We start from the raw sequence: 16,108 nt of genomic DNA on the forward strand, positions 1-16,108 counted from the left end.
AGACTTAACCTACATGCATGGCCATGCCTCACGTCACGTGGAAATTATAAATATAAACATATTTAATTAATTAAGTATAATATATATATGGTGGCGGATCCAAGATTTCATATTTGTAGGTGCGGCGGACAATTACAGCGACATGAAGTCTCCGAGTACGAGTAATGGTTAGCGTAACGAGGCAGCAACTGAAGTCTTATAGCTATCGACTTTCTTTCTTCGAAAAATTACAATGACTTGAAATTTCGAAATCCAAGTAGTCGTTGGCGGAAAATAAGGCAGCAATGGAAATCTTATAGCTATCGAGTTTTTCTTTCTTCGGACTATTACAACGACTTGAAGATCTCGAAGTCCGAGTAGTTGCTTGCGGTAACAAGGCAGCGGCTAGAGTCTTATATATGAATGCTAATTGGACTTAACTTAAGATGTCCAAAGCTAAAATGATGATAAAATTATGAAATAATTGAGTCGGGTATATAAAAATTGTTTTTTTTATTAGTTTTAGGAGTGCTAAAATCATGTGTGTATGTATGAAGTGAAGTGGTAAATTTTAGAAAAATATACTTGAACTTGGAAAGTAAAAAATTCAGTGTGGAGGATTATATAGAGCAAGATGTTTCCAATATTGATTAAATCTTGTGTTGGAGAAATTGGATGTCTAGTACTCTAGTGTAAGAAATATACTCCATCATGTAATGTTATTGTTAACTATGGATTAATTAGGTAAGTTGTTATTACAGGAGTAGTTAAAATAAGTACTAGTATACTATTAATTAGAGATTAATTAGGTGCCTCATTTTTCTCAAAGTCTTCCAAAGAGCATATAATTCACAATTTCACACTAATACTAAACATGAATAAGAATGTGAAATTAGAACCAAACAAAAAAAAATCTTGAATATTTTTAGGTTGACTATTATATTTATAAAAAAACCAGAAACATCAAAAGCTTTACATAACTTTTGTTCTTTGCAGAAAAAAAACACAATAATTACATCTTAGTATCTTGATTTCCTCGTACTACTTCTGCAGCCTTTCATAATCCTAAGTTTGTGAGCAATATCTGCAGCAATCTTTAGTGCATCCGATGATGTTCCAAGAATCCCTTGCCTCGTAAAACCGACCACGTATAACCCGTCGTTTCCCCTCCAACCATTAGGAAACGAGGCCTTTGGCATTCCATCTTCCGTGAAAAAATCACTTCCCTGTACCCCAAATCACCACATTATCAACTTTTTATTTTACGACTAGTGGGTTGAGTCGTGTAATCGTGCAACAGTATAGATTCCGTAATTTCTTTAGGAAATATTGTAATTTTGAAAATATAAAAAAGTTGGGAATATTATTAAAAAAAAAACAAATTGTATGCAATGCCTAACATTCACTACAAATGTCCATTTTCGAACCTAAAAAACCTACCATTTTAGAGCATTTTGAACTAAGATTCTTTCATCTAGATAAGAGATTGTAGGTACTAATGCTTTAGCCAAATGTAGGCTCAAATTAAATAACAAAAGAACATACATTATAATGACACATCATCAAAACCCCACTAAAATAAATATTTGAATTATCCATACATAAAAAATTTTTAAAAAATATTTACAAATGCAATATACCTTGAGCCAACTAGCCACATTGCTCTTATATCCAGTTGCCAATATTATGGAATCAAATTCTTTTTCTTGACCATCCATAAATTTGGCTCCCCTTTTTGTTATCTCTCTCACACCTTTCATCACCTAAATAAATATAATTACTATTATCCAATCAAATAAACAAAATATAAGTATATACATAGTAGATTTTACAAAAATATTTAGTGTTTACCTTAATCTTGCCTGATTTAATCAGATTGAACGCTCCAACGTCTAGCACCGGAGTCTTCCCGGTGGCGTTCTTGAGCCCGATCGGCCCGATTTTTGGCCGAGGCAGCCCGAAACCCTCGGTCTGACCTAATGTCAATGTGGCCATCACAAGTAGAAATTTGTCCACTAATCTCAAAGGCAACCATTTGAGAAGTGCCATAGCTAATGCAAATGTGGAAATTCCAAACACATCCCTAGGCAAAATATGTACCTATACATCATATAAAGAGAAAACATTAATTTTCACCTCAATTGAAGAAAAAAAAATTGTACTTTTTTCACCATAGCAAAAAAAATAAAATAAAACTATTAGGGTGAAAAATAATTACTGAATTTCTGACCACCATGTGAGGAATTGCATTATATCTGCAAAGATCTAAGCTAACTTCCATGCCACTATTCCCACACCCCAAAACCAAAACCCTCTGGCCCCGAAACCCGAGGCCCGATTTATACGCGCACGTATGGATCACGGGCCCCGGGAACGCGTCGAGGCCCGTGATCTCGGGGATCACGGGCTCTGCATTTTCCCCACTAGCGACCACCAGGAAGCTAGTGAGGTAAATGCAGTCCTGGCTCTGGACCCTCCAGAGCCCGGCCGCCGGGTCGAATTCGGCCCGGGCCACGGTCTGGCCGAACCGCGGCCTGATCGAGAAGTGCCGGGCGTAGGACTCCACGTACGCGACGAACTGGTCCCTCGTCGGGTACGTGGGGAAATTTGGCGGGAAATCGAGGAACGGGAGCCGACAGAAGTTTCTCGGGAGGTGGAGCTTGAGGCGGTCGTAGGTCCGGTCCTGCCACAGCGAGGCGAGGCAGGAGCTCCGTTCGAGGACGAGGGACGAGACGTTGTTTATCTTGAGGCAGGCCGCCACGGCGAGGCCTGAGGGGCCCGCGCCCACGATCACGGGCCCGGGCACTAGCATGCAGCTGATGGCCCGGGCCGTGTCGTCGGCGTCGTTGGTGGGAGGAGGCATTTGGAGGGATGGAAGGAGAAGGGGAAAGGTGGTTTTAGGTAGTGTGTGTGTTTTAAGGGATGGGGGAAGACTCTGTTTTTTGGAGCAGGGGAAGTGTGGGGGTTTTAAAGAGTGGTAAATCACTGTGTTTTTAGTGTGTGTGTTTTCAGTTGGATTCTGCAAAACGGTTTTTCATTTTCTGTGGTTTTTTTGTATTTGGATGAGTTGAGTGTGTTGTGAATTTTGATAATATTTGATACTTATTAATTGAAATGGAGTTTGGTTTGAATTTTTAAGCATACTAGTAGTTTATTGGGTTTTGCTCATTTTTTTATCACCAAAACAGAATCATGTTCGAGGCTTTTTGATTACTAAAATAATACTATCATGAATTCATGATTGTAGTATAATTTTGGTTTACAAGAATGAATTGTTTTTTTTAATCTATTATATGGACAAAAATCACGTCATAGTATTGTACATGGAGTACTAATATTTAAGGGGTCTATAACTAAGAATATGAATTGACTCATCCTCTCCTCACATGGGAAAGTTTATCATAATAAAATTAAATTAGTTCTCTTAATTAAGTGAACTATTCTTTGCTGGGCCCATTCTCATTTGTGCAGCCCAATTAGTTCAAAATTTCAAAAAGCCCCACGCATTAAGGCTCAAATTCATGAATATTTTATTTCTAGAAATAATTAAGGCCCATTATTTACATTTCTGTCAATTTTCATTTCAAACATAGATATACCATCATTTATTTTTGTTCTTGTATGTCGAAATAAATTAGTAGTATCAATTTTAGTGACCAAATAATAACGGAGTAGTAATTTTTCTGATTCAATTATGTGACATCGTGATTAATTCCCAAATAATCCTCCCAATTTAAGAAAAAAATAAAATTGAAAAATGAGTGTATTTTTTTTAGAGAACATCTTTTTTGGTCCACGAACTTTGTCAAAGTATCATTTTAGGTTCGTGAACTTTGAAAATATCATTTCAGGTCCATCAACTATGGGTTAATATCATTTGAAGTACTTTTTTACTATTTCCAAGTTTTTTTGACAAAAATACCCTTGATACCTTAAAGGGTATATATTTTTAATAAACTTATCATATACTCATATTTTTTTATAAATATCTTTACTATATATTTTTGATGAATTTTCTAAATATAATTTGACCTTAAATATTATCACTTAATTTTGTGACATGCAAGAAAAGGTCCTTATTTAATTTTTTATTATTAAAGAAAAGTTCTTTATTCAATTTTAAAATTCTTTAATATAAAAAATTGAAGAAAAATAATTTTACTTGCATGTCACATAATTAAGTGATAATATTAAAGGTCAAATTATATTTAAAAAATTTGTCAAAAATATATTGTAAAGATATTTATAAAAAATATGAGTATATTATAAGTTTATTAAAAATATATACCCTTTAAGTTATTGAGGGTATTTTCGTCCTATAAAACTTGGAAGTAGTAAAAAAGTACTTCAAATGATATTAACTCATAGTTGATGGACTTGAAATGATATTATAAAAGTTTACGGACCTAAAATGATACTTTGGCAAAGTTCGTAGACTAAAAAAGACGTTCCCTCTTTTTTTTTTGAAAATTATATATTTTCTTTTTTTAAAAAGCCTCGAAAAGTCAAAATTGAATGAAGGAAATTTTAAGGGAGTGGCAAAATCGTCAACAACAATAGTGGAGGGGTTGGCAGCAAAACGCCGTCGTATATGTTTTCATCCCCATTTCTCTACAGCCGCCGCTTCTGCTACTTCTCGAAGTTTCGTCGTTTCTTTCCGCAGTGTAAACATCTCTCTCATAAATCTACAGTTGCAATCGCCTATTACCTCTGCTTGTTCTTCAGCCAATTTTGATTTGTGATTGGCTAATTGCAGATAGATAGGTGTGATTGAGAATCGAAATTGGGTTGAAGTAGGAAAAATGGGGAGTGCAGGGAGAGAACTCACAATTTCTCTGGATGGTGTGAGGGACAAGAATTTGATGCAGCTGAAAAAGCTCAACATCGCGCTGTTTCCAGTTCGCTACAACGATAAATACTACACAGATGCTCTCGCCTCCGGTGAATTTACTAAATTAGGTCCGTTCTCACTACCAGGAATGTGTTTGTTTTTTTCTGAGATTTTTCTTGATTTCATGATTAATTCGCATGTTAATTTCTTTAAGTAGTTGAGAATTGTTGCTTTGGGGCGACAATTGGGGAAGTGGATTGGAAAATTTTATTGGTTGGATCGAATGATCTGTTTAGGCTATGCTGAAGGAATTGGTTCTGTTGTTACAGATTAGGTTACATAATTAGGCTGATTAATGGGAGAATGCTGGCTTTTTTGCTATTGTTTGTGTGGTATTATTTGAAATGTTGGATTTTTTGCTGTATGTAGGAGAGAATTCAGTAGTACTTGTAACTAGTTAGTAAAAATATGAATTGCCAAAATCATCTTACTTTGGGAGTTTAACATTTCAATAGAACCATATCCAATATTCCCATACTCGAACAAAAGGCACCTGAATTCTAAACATGTTGGAGTTTCAGTAATTGCATTTGTTGAAAAGCCATTATCAGGGAAAAAAATAGTTGGTCTTGTTTTAACTGCAGAGAAGTAACAGTAACTTTATTGTATGTTAGTGGTAGGCTTCAGGCGTTGAGTTTATTACTCTTACACGATATTGTTCTGTACTATTTGCGTTGCCTACACAACTGAAAGGAGAAGGGATGGTGTTCCCGTGTAATAGCAATAAATTGTTGGCATACATAACTCACCTAACTCAGATTCCAGTAGTAAGGGGATTACACGTAGTTGCCTTTGCTATTTGCATGAATATGTCCATGATTACCTTGATTCAAAATGAAAGAGAATTTGAGTATATTTCTGTCCTCTTAGTGAAAACTGAGATGGAGTATGTTGAATGTAGGTGCTTTTGTAGTCGGGAGATGTGTTATGTTTTACTAGAATAACTGCTTGGAAAGGAGAATCAAGGAAATGTAACAGAGAAAAGTATGCTGGTGGAATTTGTAATACTGGAAGATAGCATGATTTGGAAACAAAACGGAAAAGCATGATAGAGCCTTGCTATATTTATGTTTCTAGGAGATTATGTGCGCATTCTGAATTCTGAAATTTCATCTTTTCAGCCTATTATTGTGACATTTGTGTCGGGTCTATCGCCTGCCGTCTTGAGAAGAAGGAAAATGGCGGTGTTCGTGTATACATAATGACATTGGGTGTTTTGGCTCCATATCGCGGGTTAGGCATTGGTAAGCCTTATTGTCTCTTACCTCCCTTGGAAATTGTTATGAACTAAGATTTTGGTTTTGTAAGCAAAATTGAATAACTCAAGAGCCTTAAAAATTGATGATCATGTCAAGTACTTGCGAAGTTAACTGAATATTTTATCAGCAAATCGTTTTTTTAGTGCTCAAGAGTCATGGAATCAGTCTTGGTTTCCCACTTAAAGGGTGTATCTATACGTAGTTGATTGCAGTCAACAGTATGAGTGTCTCAAGATACTATCATAGCTGCCCTCAGTCTTCTAGTTGAGAATTTCTAGCTGTTGATTAAAACTCTGTTCCACATGATGTTTTGTAGGTACAAAACTGTTGAATCATATTCTTGATCTCTGCACAAAGCAGAACATTGGTGAGGTCTACTTACATGTGCAGACAAACAACGATGATGCCATCAAGTTCTACAAGAAATTCGGGTTTGAAATCACAGACACTATCCACAACTATTACACAAACATCACGCCACCAGATTGCTTCGTCGTCACAAAGTTCATCACTGAGCACCAGTCGGCGAAATGATACACTTGAAGAGAGTTTCTTGAACACTCAGTGTTGCTATCAGGAAACATTTTAAACCAGTTTTGGGATCTGGAGAGTGTTGAGTTCAATCATTCATTGTTCGTCGGTAAAATTACCAAAGTGAGTCAAGATTTCTTTTTCTGGAATGTGTCAAGATCTATTATTTCATTGTACAAGAAAAAAAAGTGGGTGTTGGATTTAGATGTGTTATGTCAGATTTTGCTTCAAATTTTTGCATTTTGGGAGATGAATTGACTCTTGATTACTACTCCTATTTATTATAAGCAGACAGCTTATCATATAACTTGATTTTAAACCTTTTCATTTAGAGGGTTAGCCATTTGGGTTGAAATATTTTTAACTGATATAATTGATTCTCTCTCTCTCCATGTTTTTGTCTTTCAGAAAACTATACTAAAATAACTTAAATAAGGACATATATAAGCCACACCAAAACAAGCGAGAAGATTTCACAGAAACTCTTGAAACAGACAATAATGAACACCATTCTTGTCTACAAACATTGTAGCAAAATACACAGACAAAAAATGTACACAGACTAAGCTCGTAGCCCTAATACCTTAAAAACCACCTCCACGATCAGCCGGTCGACCGCCGTTGCAATTTGTGGAGAGACAAAAAAGGGACACCTAGCAGCATTCACTCCTTGGACGACTTGTTGATTAGGGACTTGTGGATGTGTGGGATCACACCACCACCAGCTATGGTTCCTTTGATAAGGGTGTCGAGCTCCTCGTCTCCACGGATTGCCAGCTGCAGATGCCGTGGTGTGATACGCTTCACTTTCAGATCCTTGCTCGCGTTCCCAGCCAGCTCCAACACTTCAGCCGTTAAGTACTCTAGAATGGCGGCTGAGTAGACTGCAGCTGTTGCACCCACCCTGCCATGGGCCGTTGCTCGAGCCTTCAGAAGCCGGTGAATACGCCCAACTGGGAACTACAGAGACAGAGATGAAATTATAGCAAATTGCAGATGATAGGTAAAATGAAATAATAGATCTTGCCACATTCCAATAGTCGTTTTCTCGTCTATGACATTACGGGATCCAGACAAGAGACAACCACTAGTCTTGTATCACGCTATAACTATCTACTTCAATGGAAAGAATTAAACAAGATGAAGTCATAAAATCAAGAAAACAATTCAAGCTAGAATATTATGACTTCGATTTCCATCCTTGAGCTCAAAATCAACTTACTAGTGTATAGTTCAAGATAACCTCGTTCCAAACACAGTGCCAAGAAATCAATTAAATGAGCTAAACACCAAAAAAACAATTCAAGTACGAAGATCTCAGGTTTGATTTCCATCCCTGAGCTCAAAATCAACTTATTATAGTTCAAGATAACCTCATTCCAAACCTTAGCCTAGACCTCATCCAAACAGGATGCCAAGAAATCTTAGAGAAACTCAATCCAAATATGTTCCTTATGTGATCAAACTAACTCTTTGCTTACGAGATCGAACCTCAAGCATCAAACCTCCTTTACATAATATTATCAAGACCCCAATTTCCTAGACTTAAGCTACGTAGATTCTTGAACGTATTTTCAGTAGCAAGTTTACCTTAAGAGAAAACACAACCCAGAGAAAAGAACAACTCTGATTCAGTTTCATCCTTGATAATATTAAAAAAACACTCCCTCATCTCAAAATGTATTCTTTTTTATAGCCCCGACCTTATCCTCGAACATCAACAGAACCCAAAACAAGGAATTCTACAAAAATGGGATTCATCACATGATCATGAAATTCATTAAACTATACAAATGAGCAAATGAGCATTTTTTAATACTCCTATATTTCATTGTTACTGACATTAGTGATACTCTCTCCTCTCAAATCCCCCAATCAGTTGTTTTCCTAAATTCTGAGCAAGTTCTTTCCTTCTTCAAGTTTCTAGGGTTCTTATTTTCAATCTCCCTTTTAGTGTGAGATCATAAGTTATAACTCATTTCAATTACATGAAACTCCCAAAACACTTCAATCTAAGCAAGAAAAAAGAAGAGGAGCTCCCCATGAGCAGTAGAGAATCACGAAAGCCACAAAAAATCCCAAATCATTTACTTTATTTTCAAATTGGCGACCCACGTCAGTGCTGAGCTCACAAAAACGCAATTCAACACAAATTGAGCAGAGAAATTGAAGCGTTAGGTAGAATTGAATGGCGAAAACGAAATTAAATACGCAATTCAACCGAAATTTAGCTGAGAAAGTGAAGCGATCGGTGGAATTGAAGGGTGAAAAGTGAAAATGAGGTAGAGAGAGAAGGAAAACCTGAAGACCAGCGCGGGAGGAGCGAGTGATAGGCTTCTTCTTGTCCTTGTCTTTGTCCTTTGAAGCTGGGGTTTTACCCGTCAACAACCCCTTGGCTCCCTTCCCCGACATTCTCTTTCTCTCTCTGCAAATCCACTTTTTCGGAAATTTGATTGAACTGATGAATTGTTGAGAATTGCATTGTGCCCCATGATTTATGGGAATACTGTATATTTCCCCCTATTAATTTATGGAATTACATTTAACTCCACTTTGGACTTTGAAGGAGAGAGATGAAATAGAAAATGTAATTCTACATATTTTACATTTTATGTGATGAAATCATCAGTAAGCACCGGTGTCGTATAGTTCATGTCAACAAAATTGACTTATTTTTTAAAGTCATAGAGAAATTAGATAGTTTTGGGCATCAATTATTACTATATGATTTGTAAAATTACTAAATTATTACTCCTAACAATTTTTGAAGTATTAAAATTAAATTAATAAATAAAAACACTAATATTAATGTTGACTAAATGAGAACGAAACTTATAATATTTCTCTAGACAAAGTATATACACCATCAGTTTCACTATAGTTGAGTTATTTTACCATTTCAGAAAGTTTCTTCATAGTTGAGTCATTTCCTTATATGGTAACTTTTTTTTTTCTTTTTTACTTTACTTTCTCTTACTTTATTCTCTCTACTTTATTCACTTTATACTTTATTCTCTCTACTTTTTTCTCTCTCTTACCTTTTTATCTATTTATTTAACACACTCAATATTTATTTCTAAAACTCCGTGCCGAAAAGTTTCGCCTCAACTATGACGAAACGGAGGGAGTACTACTCCTATACTAGTATATGGCTATAAATTTATACTTCATAGCTCGATACTCTTTTCGAATTCAAACCGCGTAAATGCTAATGTTTGATACTTCTAAAAACATGATTTTATTATTTTTTTTTGAAAAAATATTACTCCCTCCGTCCACGAATAGGAGTCTCGTTTTTCCATTTTGGTCCGTCCACGAATAGGAGTCCCGGTTCATAATTACCATAATTGTAAAGAGACCCCACATTTCACTAACTCATTCCACTCACATACCATTTAATACTAATATATACAAGTGAGACTCCTATTCCAATAACTTTCTTCCACCTACTTTTCTAAACATTTCTTAAAACCCATGCCGAATAGAAATGAGACTCCTATTCGTGGACGGAGGGAGTACATGCTTGAATCCAGTGATCATATTAAAACATGATTAGCATATAAAATTTCTCCTTTGGGCCCACAAAATTGCTCAAATTAGAATCAAATACTCCTACTAATTTTTGACAATCCACATTTTACCAATTTAAATTTATGAACACCCAAAGATATTTCGAAATAGCCCATGAAAGGCCCATACGCTTTCATCTGCAAACTCCAGTTGACATATCACAGCATCATTACATCACTCCTTGCCAGAATTCAAGACTTTGTCATTTTGCTTCACTCCTTTTGTTCATATTCACCAACAAAGCCGTAAAAACTTGAGATTGATTCTTTCTCCAGAACTTTCTGGGGCTTCTTTTTAAGGATGATCGTCTGATTTTTAATTTACAGAAAAAATTTTATCTTGATTTTGTTGGGGTTGCAAAATTCTTGCTTCTTGCTCAATGGCTGCTGCTCCCTGTCGAAACCCTTTTGGGATTAGTGCTAATCTTGATGGGAGTTCAAGATTTTTGTCTCGGAAACTTGAATTCTCAGCTGTTAATTTCCCTCCGAATGTTGAATTTTCAAGACTCGGTTTTTATCGAAGTTTGGTGTGTAAGGTGAAATTCTTTGCTTCTGTTGTTGTGTTTTGAGATAAGAATTGGTTTTTGTTCATGGATGGATCATAGCTATGCTCTTTCAATTGATATTTTTGTTTACTTTTATTGATGTTAAACAGCTCTTTTATGTGTGTGTGTTTTAATTTTGGGTTTTTTCATGTACCTGAATTATCATTCACCTCTACTTTTGATGTGTGTGTGTGTGTGTGTGTGATAATTTTGGGTTTTCATGTATATGGAGTATCATTAACCTCTAATTTTGTGTGTGTTGGTTTTCTTTGATTGAGATGATTAAGTAAGAGTAATGAGCTCCAGATTTTGTTTTTTTGTTAGTTTTAAATTTCCATTTGATGCATGTTTGGGTACTTGGTTTCGAAATGATTTCTATATATAGATGAATTTCAATAGATTTTGAAGGTAGGAATGCTGAATGCAGCCAATGATAATGGATCAAATTTGAGGATAATCAATTAGTCACATTCCCTTATTAAGCATTGTGGTTCCCTACTTGAATAGTTGGTATTAGGGTTGAGAACTCGTAGCGTTCTCTCATTAGGGAGGATGATGTTGAATGATGCAGAACAAGTTTGTTTTGGTAGTTATGAATAACAAGACGTTGGAAGATTGCTTGTTGTTATATGCTGTAGTATTTCCTTATATTGTGCAGCAATTATGTGCAAGTGTTTTCAGATCAATACAAGTTATTAGGTTTTGTCGGTAGAGTAGTTAGTATTAGGGTAGAGAATTTGCAGCGTTCTCAAATTAGGGAGGATGACGTTGTATGATGCAGAACGAGTTTGTTTTTAGTTGTTATGAATAACAAGATCATTCGAAGATTGCTTATTGTTATTATGCTGTGTTTCCTTAATTTGTGCAGCAATTATGATGCAAGTGTTTTCATTTATGTACGAGTTGCTAGGATAAAATTATTCTCCGGGAATTAAAACAGACTATTTTTTTCGTTTGAGCTTCCACGTGGCTTTGTTTGCTATCAGACTCTACAAAGTTATGAAATTGTCTTATTTTAGATACGACATATGGCATTTATTGGCACGGGAGTACCCTCGCTGTTTTGGTTACATAGTTTCTTTTTTTGAAATTCTCGTCACTGAATATGACATTTATTGATGTAGGAGCGTGGAGGTCATGTGCATTGCTCATCGAACGCAGATGGTCCAACGAACGAGGAGGTCCTCACACCAGTTCTTGATATGATCGACAGTCCCATGAATTTGAAAAATTTATCTTTGAAGGTTTGCCCATCTTTTATTAGATATATTTTCATATATAAACTCCTGAATTTTGAATCTTGAATCGACATGCCTCTGAAATTGTGTGCAGGAGCTGAAGCAGCTGGCAGATGATATTCGCACGGAACTATCCATCTTGTCAAAAACTAACAAATCTTTTCGACCTAGCTTGTCCGCCGTAGAGCTAACAGTTGCTATTCATCATGTTTTTAACGCCCCGGTGGACAAGATAGCCTGGGATATCGAAGACCAAGTAAAGATCCAATTTTTACTTATGTATTCGTGTATAAACATCAATTCATCACGTATTTATTGCGTAATTAGTGTGTACCGTGTCACTTCATTCACTCTCCTCTGCTATTGGCTTCAACAGACATATCCTCACCAGCTTCTCACGGGGAGAAGGACTCGCTTAAGTAAATTGGGGCAGGCTAACAATCTTTCCAGCTATGCGTGTCGTAATGAGTATGACCCGTTTGGAACCGGGCATGGATGTAGCAGCATATCTTCCGGACTTGGTAACCCAATCGAAGTTGCATTTATTTCGTTTGCTTTTTTAGATATCTAATAACGCCTTTCTTTACTAGGTGTTGTTATATCATAAATTGGGCGTTTCAACTCGAACTTCTTGTTTTTATCCAGGAATGGCTGTTGCACGAGATATTAAGGGGAAAAAGGATCGCATAGTTTCGGTAATCAGCAACGAAACGACCATGGCCGGACAGGTGTATGAGGCCATGAGCAATGCTGGTTATTTGGATTCGAATTTGGTAGTCATATTAAATGACCGCCATCACGCCTCAAACCCTAAGCTCGATCAAGCCCCGAAGGTTTCGATCAATGCTGTGTCTAGTACTCTGAGCAAGCTGCAATCTAGCCAATTCTTCCGCAAATTTAGAGAAGTCGCCAAGGTATCCATGATCCTCCATTAATGACAAAAACAGTATTAACTTGAGGAGATCTCTACATCTTAACACTTGCTCCGTTATTTCAGGTTCTTACCAAGAGAATAGGCCGTGGGATGCACGAGTGGGCTGCCAAGATCGACGAATACGCACGAGGGATGGTGGGGCCTACGGGGTCAACTCTGTTCGAGGAGCTTGGGTTATATTATATTGGCCCTGTTGACGGACACAACATTGAAGACCTACTTTGTGTTCTGCACGAAGTGGCTTCATTGGATTCGATGGGGCCGGTTCTTGTTCATGTCGTGACAAAGGAAGAGTATGCCGGCGAAGATAATCAGACGGGTAAAGCATCGGAAGACGTTATTGAAGGTTCGCTCCATTTCCGGTAGTTCCTGTTAGTAGTTTGGCTTTCTACGATTGCTTTTGCTCGAATAGCGAGTCTCGTTCTCATTTCTGTAAAGCTCCTGTCAATGGTCATATTACCTTTCAATCTTTAATTCCTTTCCTCTTCTTGTGATGCTGGCAATCAGGTCCGTGTACCATTGAATTGGGGCCCATCAGGTCTCGACCCCGAACCTATAGCGACCACTTTGTGAAGGCTTTGATCACCGAGTCTGAGATAGACGAAGATATTGTGGTGGTCCATGCAGGAATGGGGATGGAGACGCCATTTCGAACGTTAAAAGACAAATTGGGGGACAGATTTTTCGATGTTGGTATGGCCGAGCAGCACGCAGTTACTTTCTCTGCCGGTCTTTCTTGTGGTGGATTGAAGCCTTTCTGTGTAATCCCTGCGTCGTTCCTGCAGAGAGCGTACGATCAGGTTTTCTAACTTCCCTGCCCGAGCTTCGATCTTGAATTCGGATTTCGAATACATTTATCTTGATTCCGCTTTTGATTTGATCAGGTAGTTCACGACGTAGACAGGCAGAAGATCCCGGTGCGTTTCGTCCTCACGAGTGCTGGACTAGTCGGATCCGATGGTGCCGCGCACTCAGGAGCCTTTGATATCACATTCATGTCGTGTTTGCCTAACATGATTGTGATGGCACCGTCCGACGAGATCGAGCTTGCTCGTATGGTGTGCACGGCTGCCGACATCGAGGACCGGCCGGTTTGCTTACGCTACCCTCGGGGTGCCATTGCCAGTCTGGACCCTAGCATGTATCTTCGAGAGCCAATCGAGGTAGTGTCACCGTTTCGACTGCCTCGTGTATTTCGATCCGCTATTTAATTCGTACAATCTTGCTTTAAACGGAAGTTTCTTATACATTCGTTCGAATACGATTAGGTTGGTAGAGGAAGGCTACTCTTAGAGGGTAAAGATATCGCTCTACTCGGCTTCGGTTCGATGGTGCACAATTGTCTTCGGGCGCATGCTGTGCTCGCGCAAATGGGTATAGACATCACCGTTGCCGATGCGAGGTTTTGCAAGCCGCTCGACATGAAGCTCGTGCGGATGTTGTGCAAGAACCACAAGTTCCTCATCACGGTCGAGGAAGGTTCGATCGGAGGCTTTGGAGCACACGTTGCTCAGTTCATTTCCCTCGACGGTCTTCTAGATGCCGGAGTCAAGGTAAACGTTTTCGTACTCTACGCCACTAATGGAATAAACATGCTTATGATCTTTATATATGTCGAGAGTCGACTATGATGAGATTTCGTATATCGTACGAGAATTCGGTACCACGGAATTGGGACTGTGGAATTGGAATTGAATCCTTCAATTCCAAATCCTATGTTAAAATTGAACACTTTCACACACAGTTACACACACTGTCGTGCACACAGTTACACAATTTCACACACACATGCACAGAGTCACACACACTCTCACACACTGGCACACACACGCACACACAGTCACACACACACACACACACACACACTAACACACACGCAATCAACCATCTTCCAATTCAATTCAATTCAATTCAATTCAATTCAATTCAATTACGAAAATGTCGAAAGGTCGTGTACCGAACGGACCCTGAGAGTTTTCTAAAAAATGCCCCGATCTTCGATAAAATCACAAATTAATATCCGACCTTCAAACATCTTCCATTACGAAAATGTCGAAAGCTCTTGTATAAATTGTATTTTATTTGAACTTTGTGTTATTATTGAAAAATGCCTAGTTATTCAAGAAAATGTTGAAAGTTCGTGCATCACCCAATATTTTATCAAACGTTGTAGCATTATTGGAAAAACGCTCCGTATAGTGTCTAACAACATGCTTCTTTTCCGTTTTTCCTTCCATTCGTATTTGTTGCAGTGGCGCCCGATCACGCTGCCCGACAACTATATCGAGGCGGCCCAGCCTAACGAGCAGCTTGCAGCCGCGGGGCTGACCGGGAACCACATTGCTGCAACGGCGTTAAATCTGCTCGGTCGCACCCGCGACGCTCTTCTGTTGATGTGCTAGTGTATGTACCGTGGACAAGTAAATAAAAAAAATTGGATTAGGTATTAGCATGAACAAAGAAACATGTATAGAGTCTTTGTGCAGAAGTGAGAAAAAAAACGTCGACGAATCTTTGAAATTTGTCGATTTTATCCTGATCTTTAACAATTGTATCAATTTTATCACAATCTTTTGTGAATTATCAATTCAATGATAAAATTTTCTACTTGTGTCAATTTAATTATCAGAATTACACTTCAACAATTGTTATGTGACATGACATGTGGGATGATTTCTTGTTTTATAGTACTATTTATTCTGAAAAATAAATTGATTTATTATCATCATGTGCAATTTATATCTAATTTTTCGAAACAATTATCTAAATATTTCGTTTTAAATTTTAAATTTTATAAACAATTTTAAAACGCAATTAATCATTTTCATACCTTTTTTATTTTATTTTGATGTAAAATTAGTACTCCTACGACTTTATTAGTTATTACCTTGTTAATTTCATATGTACTTTCTAAAATTACAGAAAAATGTACTAGTATAAAAAACAAAATAAACACAATTGCGTAATTTTTCAATCTTTTCAAGACCTCTTCTAGTATGCCTTGAATCTGTATAGGATTAGATTTCCTATTTGGAATAGGATTATATTTTCTAGGCCCAGTCTATCTAATGTGTGGCCATATATATGAGAGTAGAGCACATAATTCTTGCAATCTGAAATCTGTAGCCACAATCTGAAAACACTCTGAATAAAATCTGATCT

The 16,108-nt window shown here is 37.3% G+C and overlaps 4 protein-coding genes across 4 annotated transcripts; 2 read left to right on the forward strand and 2 right to left on the reverse strand.

Moving 5' to 3' along the window:
* Positions 1-914: 914 nt before the first annotated feature.
* LOC125190079 (putative indole-3-pyruvate monooxygenase YUCCA4) lies at positions 915-2,897 on the reverse strand. The gene is made up of 4 exons (XM_048087276.2): positions 2,198-2,897; positions 1,831-2,079; positions 1,620-1,742; positions 915-1,205 (listed from the first exon to the last, which is right to left on the reverse strand). The coding sequence occupies exons 1-4, from the start codon at positions 2,840-2,842 to the stop codon at positions 999-1,001; spliced, it is 1,224 nt and encodes a 407-aa protein (XP_047943233.1). The 5' UTR covers positions 2,843-2,897; the 3' UTR covers positions 915-998.
* A 1,620-nt stretch (positions 2,898-4,517) lies between these two features.
* LOC125188640 (Acyl-CoA N-acyltransferases (NAT) superfamily protein) lies at positions 4,518-6,979 on the forward strand. Its single transcript, XM_048085611.2, has 4 exons — positions 4,518-4,643; positions 4,736-4,938; positions 5,992-6,114; positions 6,446-6,979. The coding sequence occupies exons 2-4, from the start codon at positions 4,782-4,784 to the stop codon at positions 6,661-6,663; spliced, it is 498 nt and encodes a 165-aa protein (XP_047941568.1). The 5' UTR covers positions 4,518-4,643; positions 4,736-4,781; the 3' UTR covers positions 6,664-6,979.
* A 142-nt stretch (positions 6,980-7,121) lies between these two features.
* Positions 7,122-9,122, reverse strand: LOC125188641 (putative histone H2A variant 3). The gene is made up of 2 exons (XM_048085612.2): positions 8,962-9,122; positions 7,122-7,620 (listed from the first exon to the last, which is right to left on the reverse strand). Exons 1-2 carry the CDS (start codon positions 9,070-9,072, stop codon positions 7,324-7,326), a joined length of 408 nt encoding a protein of 135 aa, XP_047941569.1. The 5' UTR covers positions 9,073-9,122; the 3' UTR covers positions 7,122-7,323.
* Positions 9,123-10,379: 1,257 nt separating this feature from the next.
* DXPS3 (1-deoxy-D-xylulose 5-phosphate synthase 3) lies at positions 10,380-15,553 on the forward strand. The gene is made up of 10 exons (XM_048087535.2): positions 10,380-10,765; positions 11,899-12,018; positions 12,107-12,268; positions 12,389-12,533; positions 12,658-12,926; positions 13,010-13,292; positions 13,454-13,746; positions 13,831-14,109; positions 14,215-14,499; positions 15,199-15,553. The coding sequence occupies exons 1-10, from the start codon at positions 10,610-10,612 to the stop codon at positions 15,346-15,348; spliced, it is 2,142 nt and encodes a 713-aa protein (XP_047943492.1). The 5' UTR covers positions 10,380-10,609; the 3' UTR covers positions 15,349-15,553.
* The last annotated feature ends 555 nt before the right edge of the window (positions 15,554-16,108 follow it).

This window comes from Salvia hispanica, chromosome 5, assembly GCF_029641045.1.
Source record: "Salvia hispanica isolate PSC_SH4W2 chromosome 5, Shi_PSC_v1, whole genome shotgun sequence".
NCBI lineage: Eukaryota > Viridiplantae > Streptophyta > Magnoliopsida > Lamiales > Lamiaceae > Salvia > Salvia hispanica.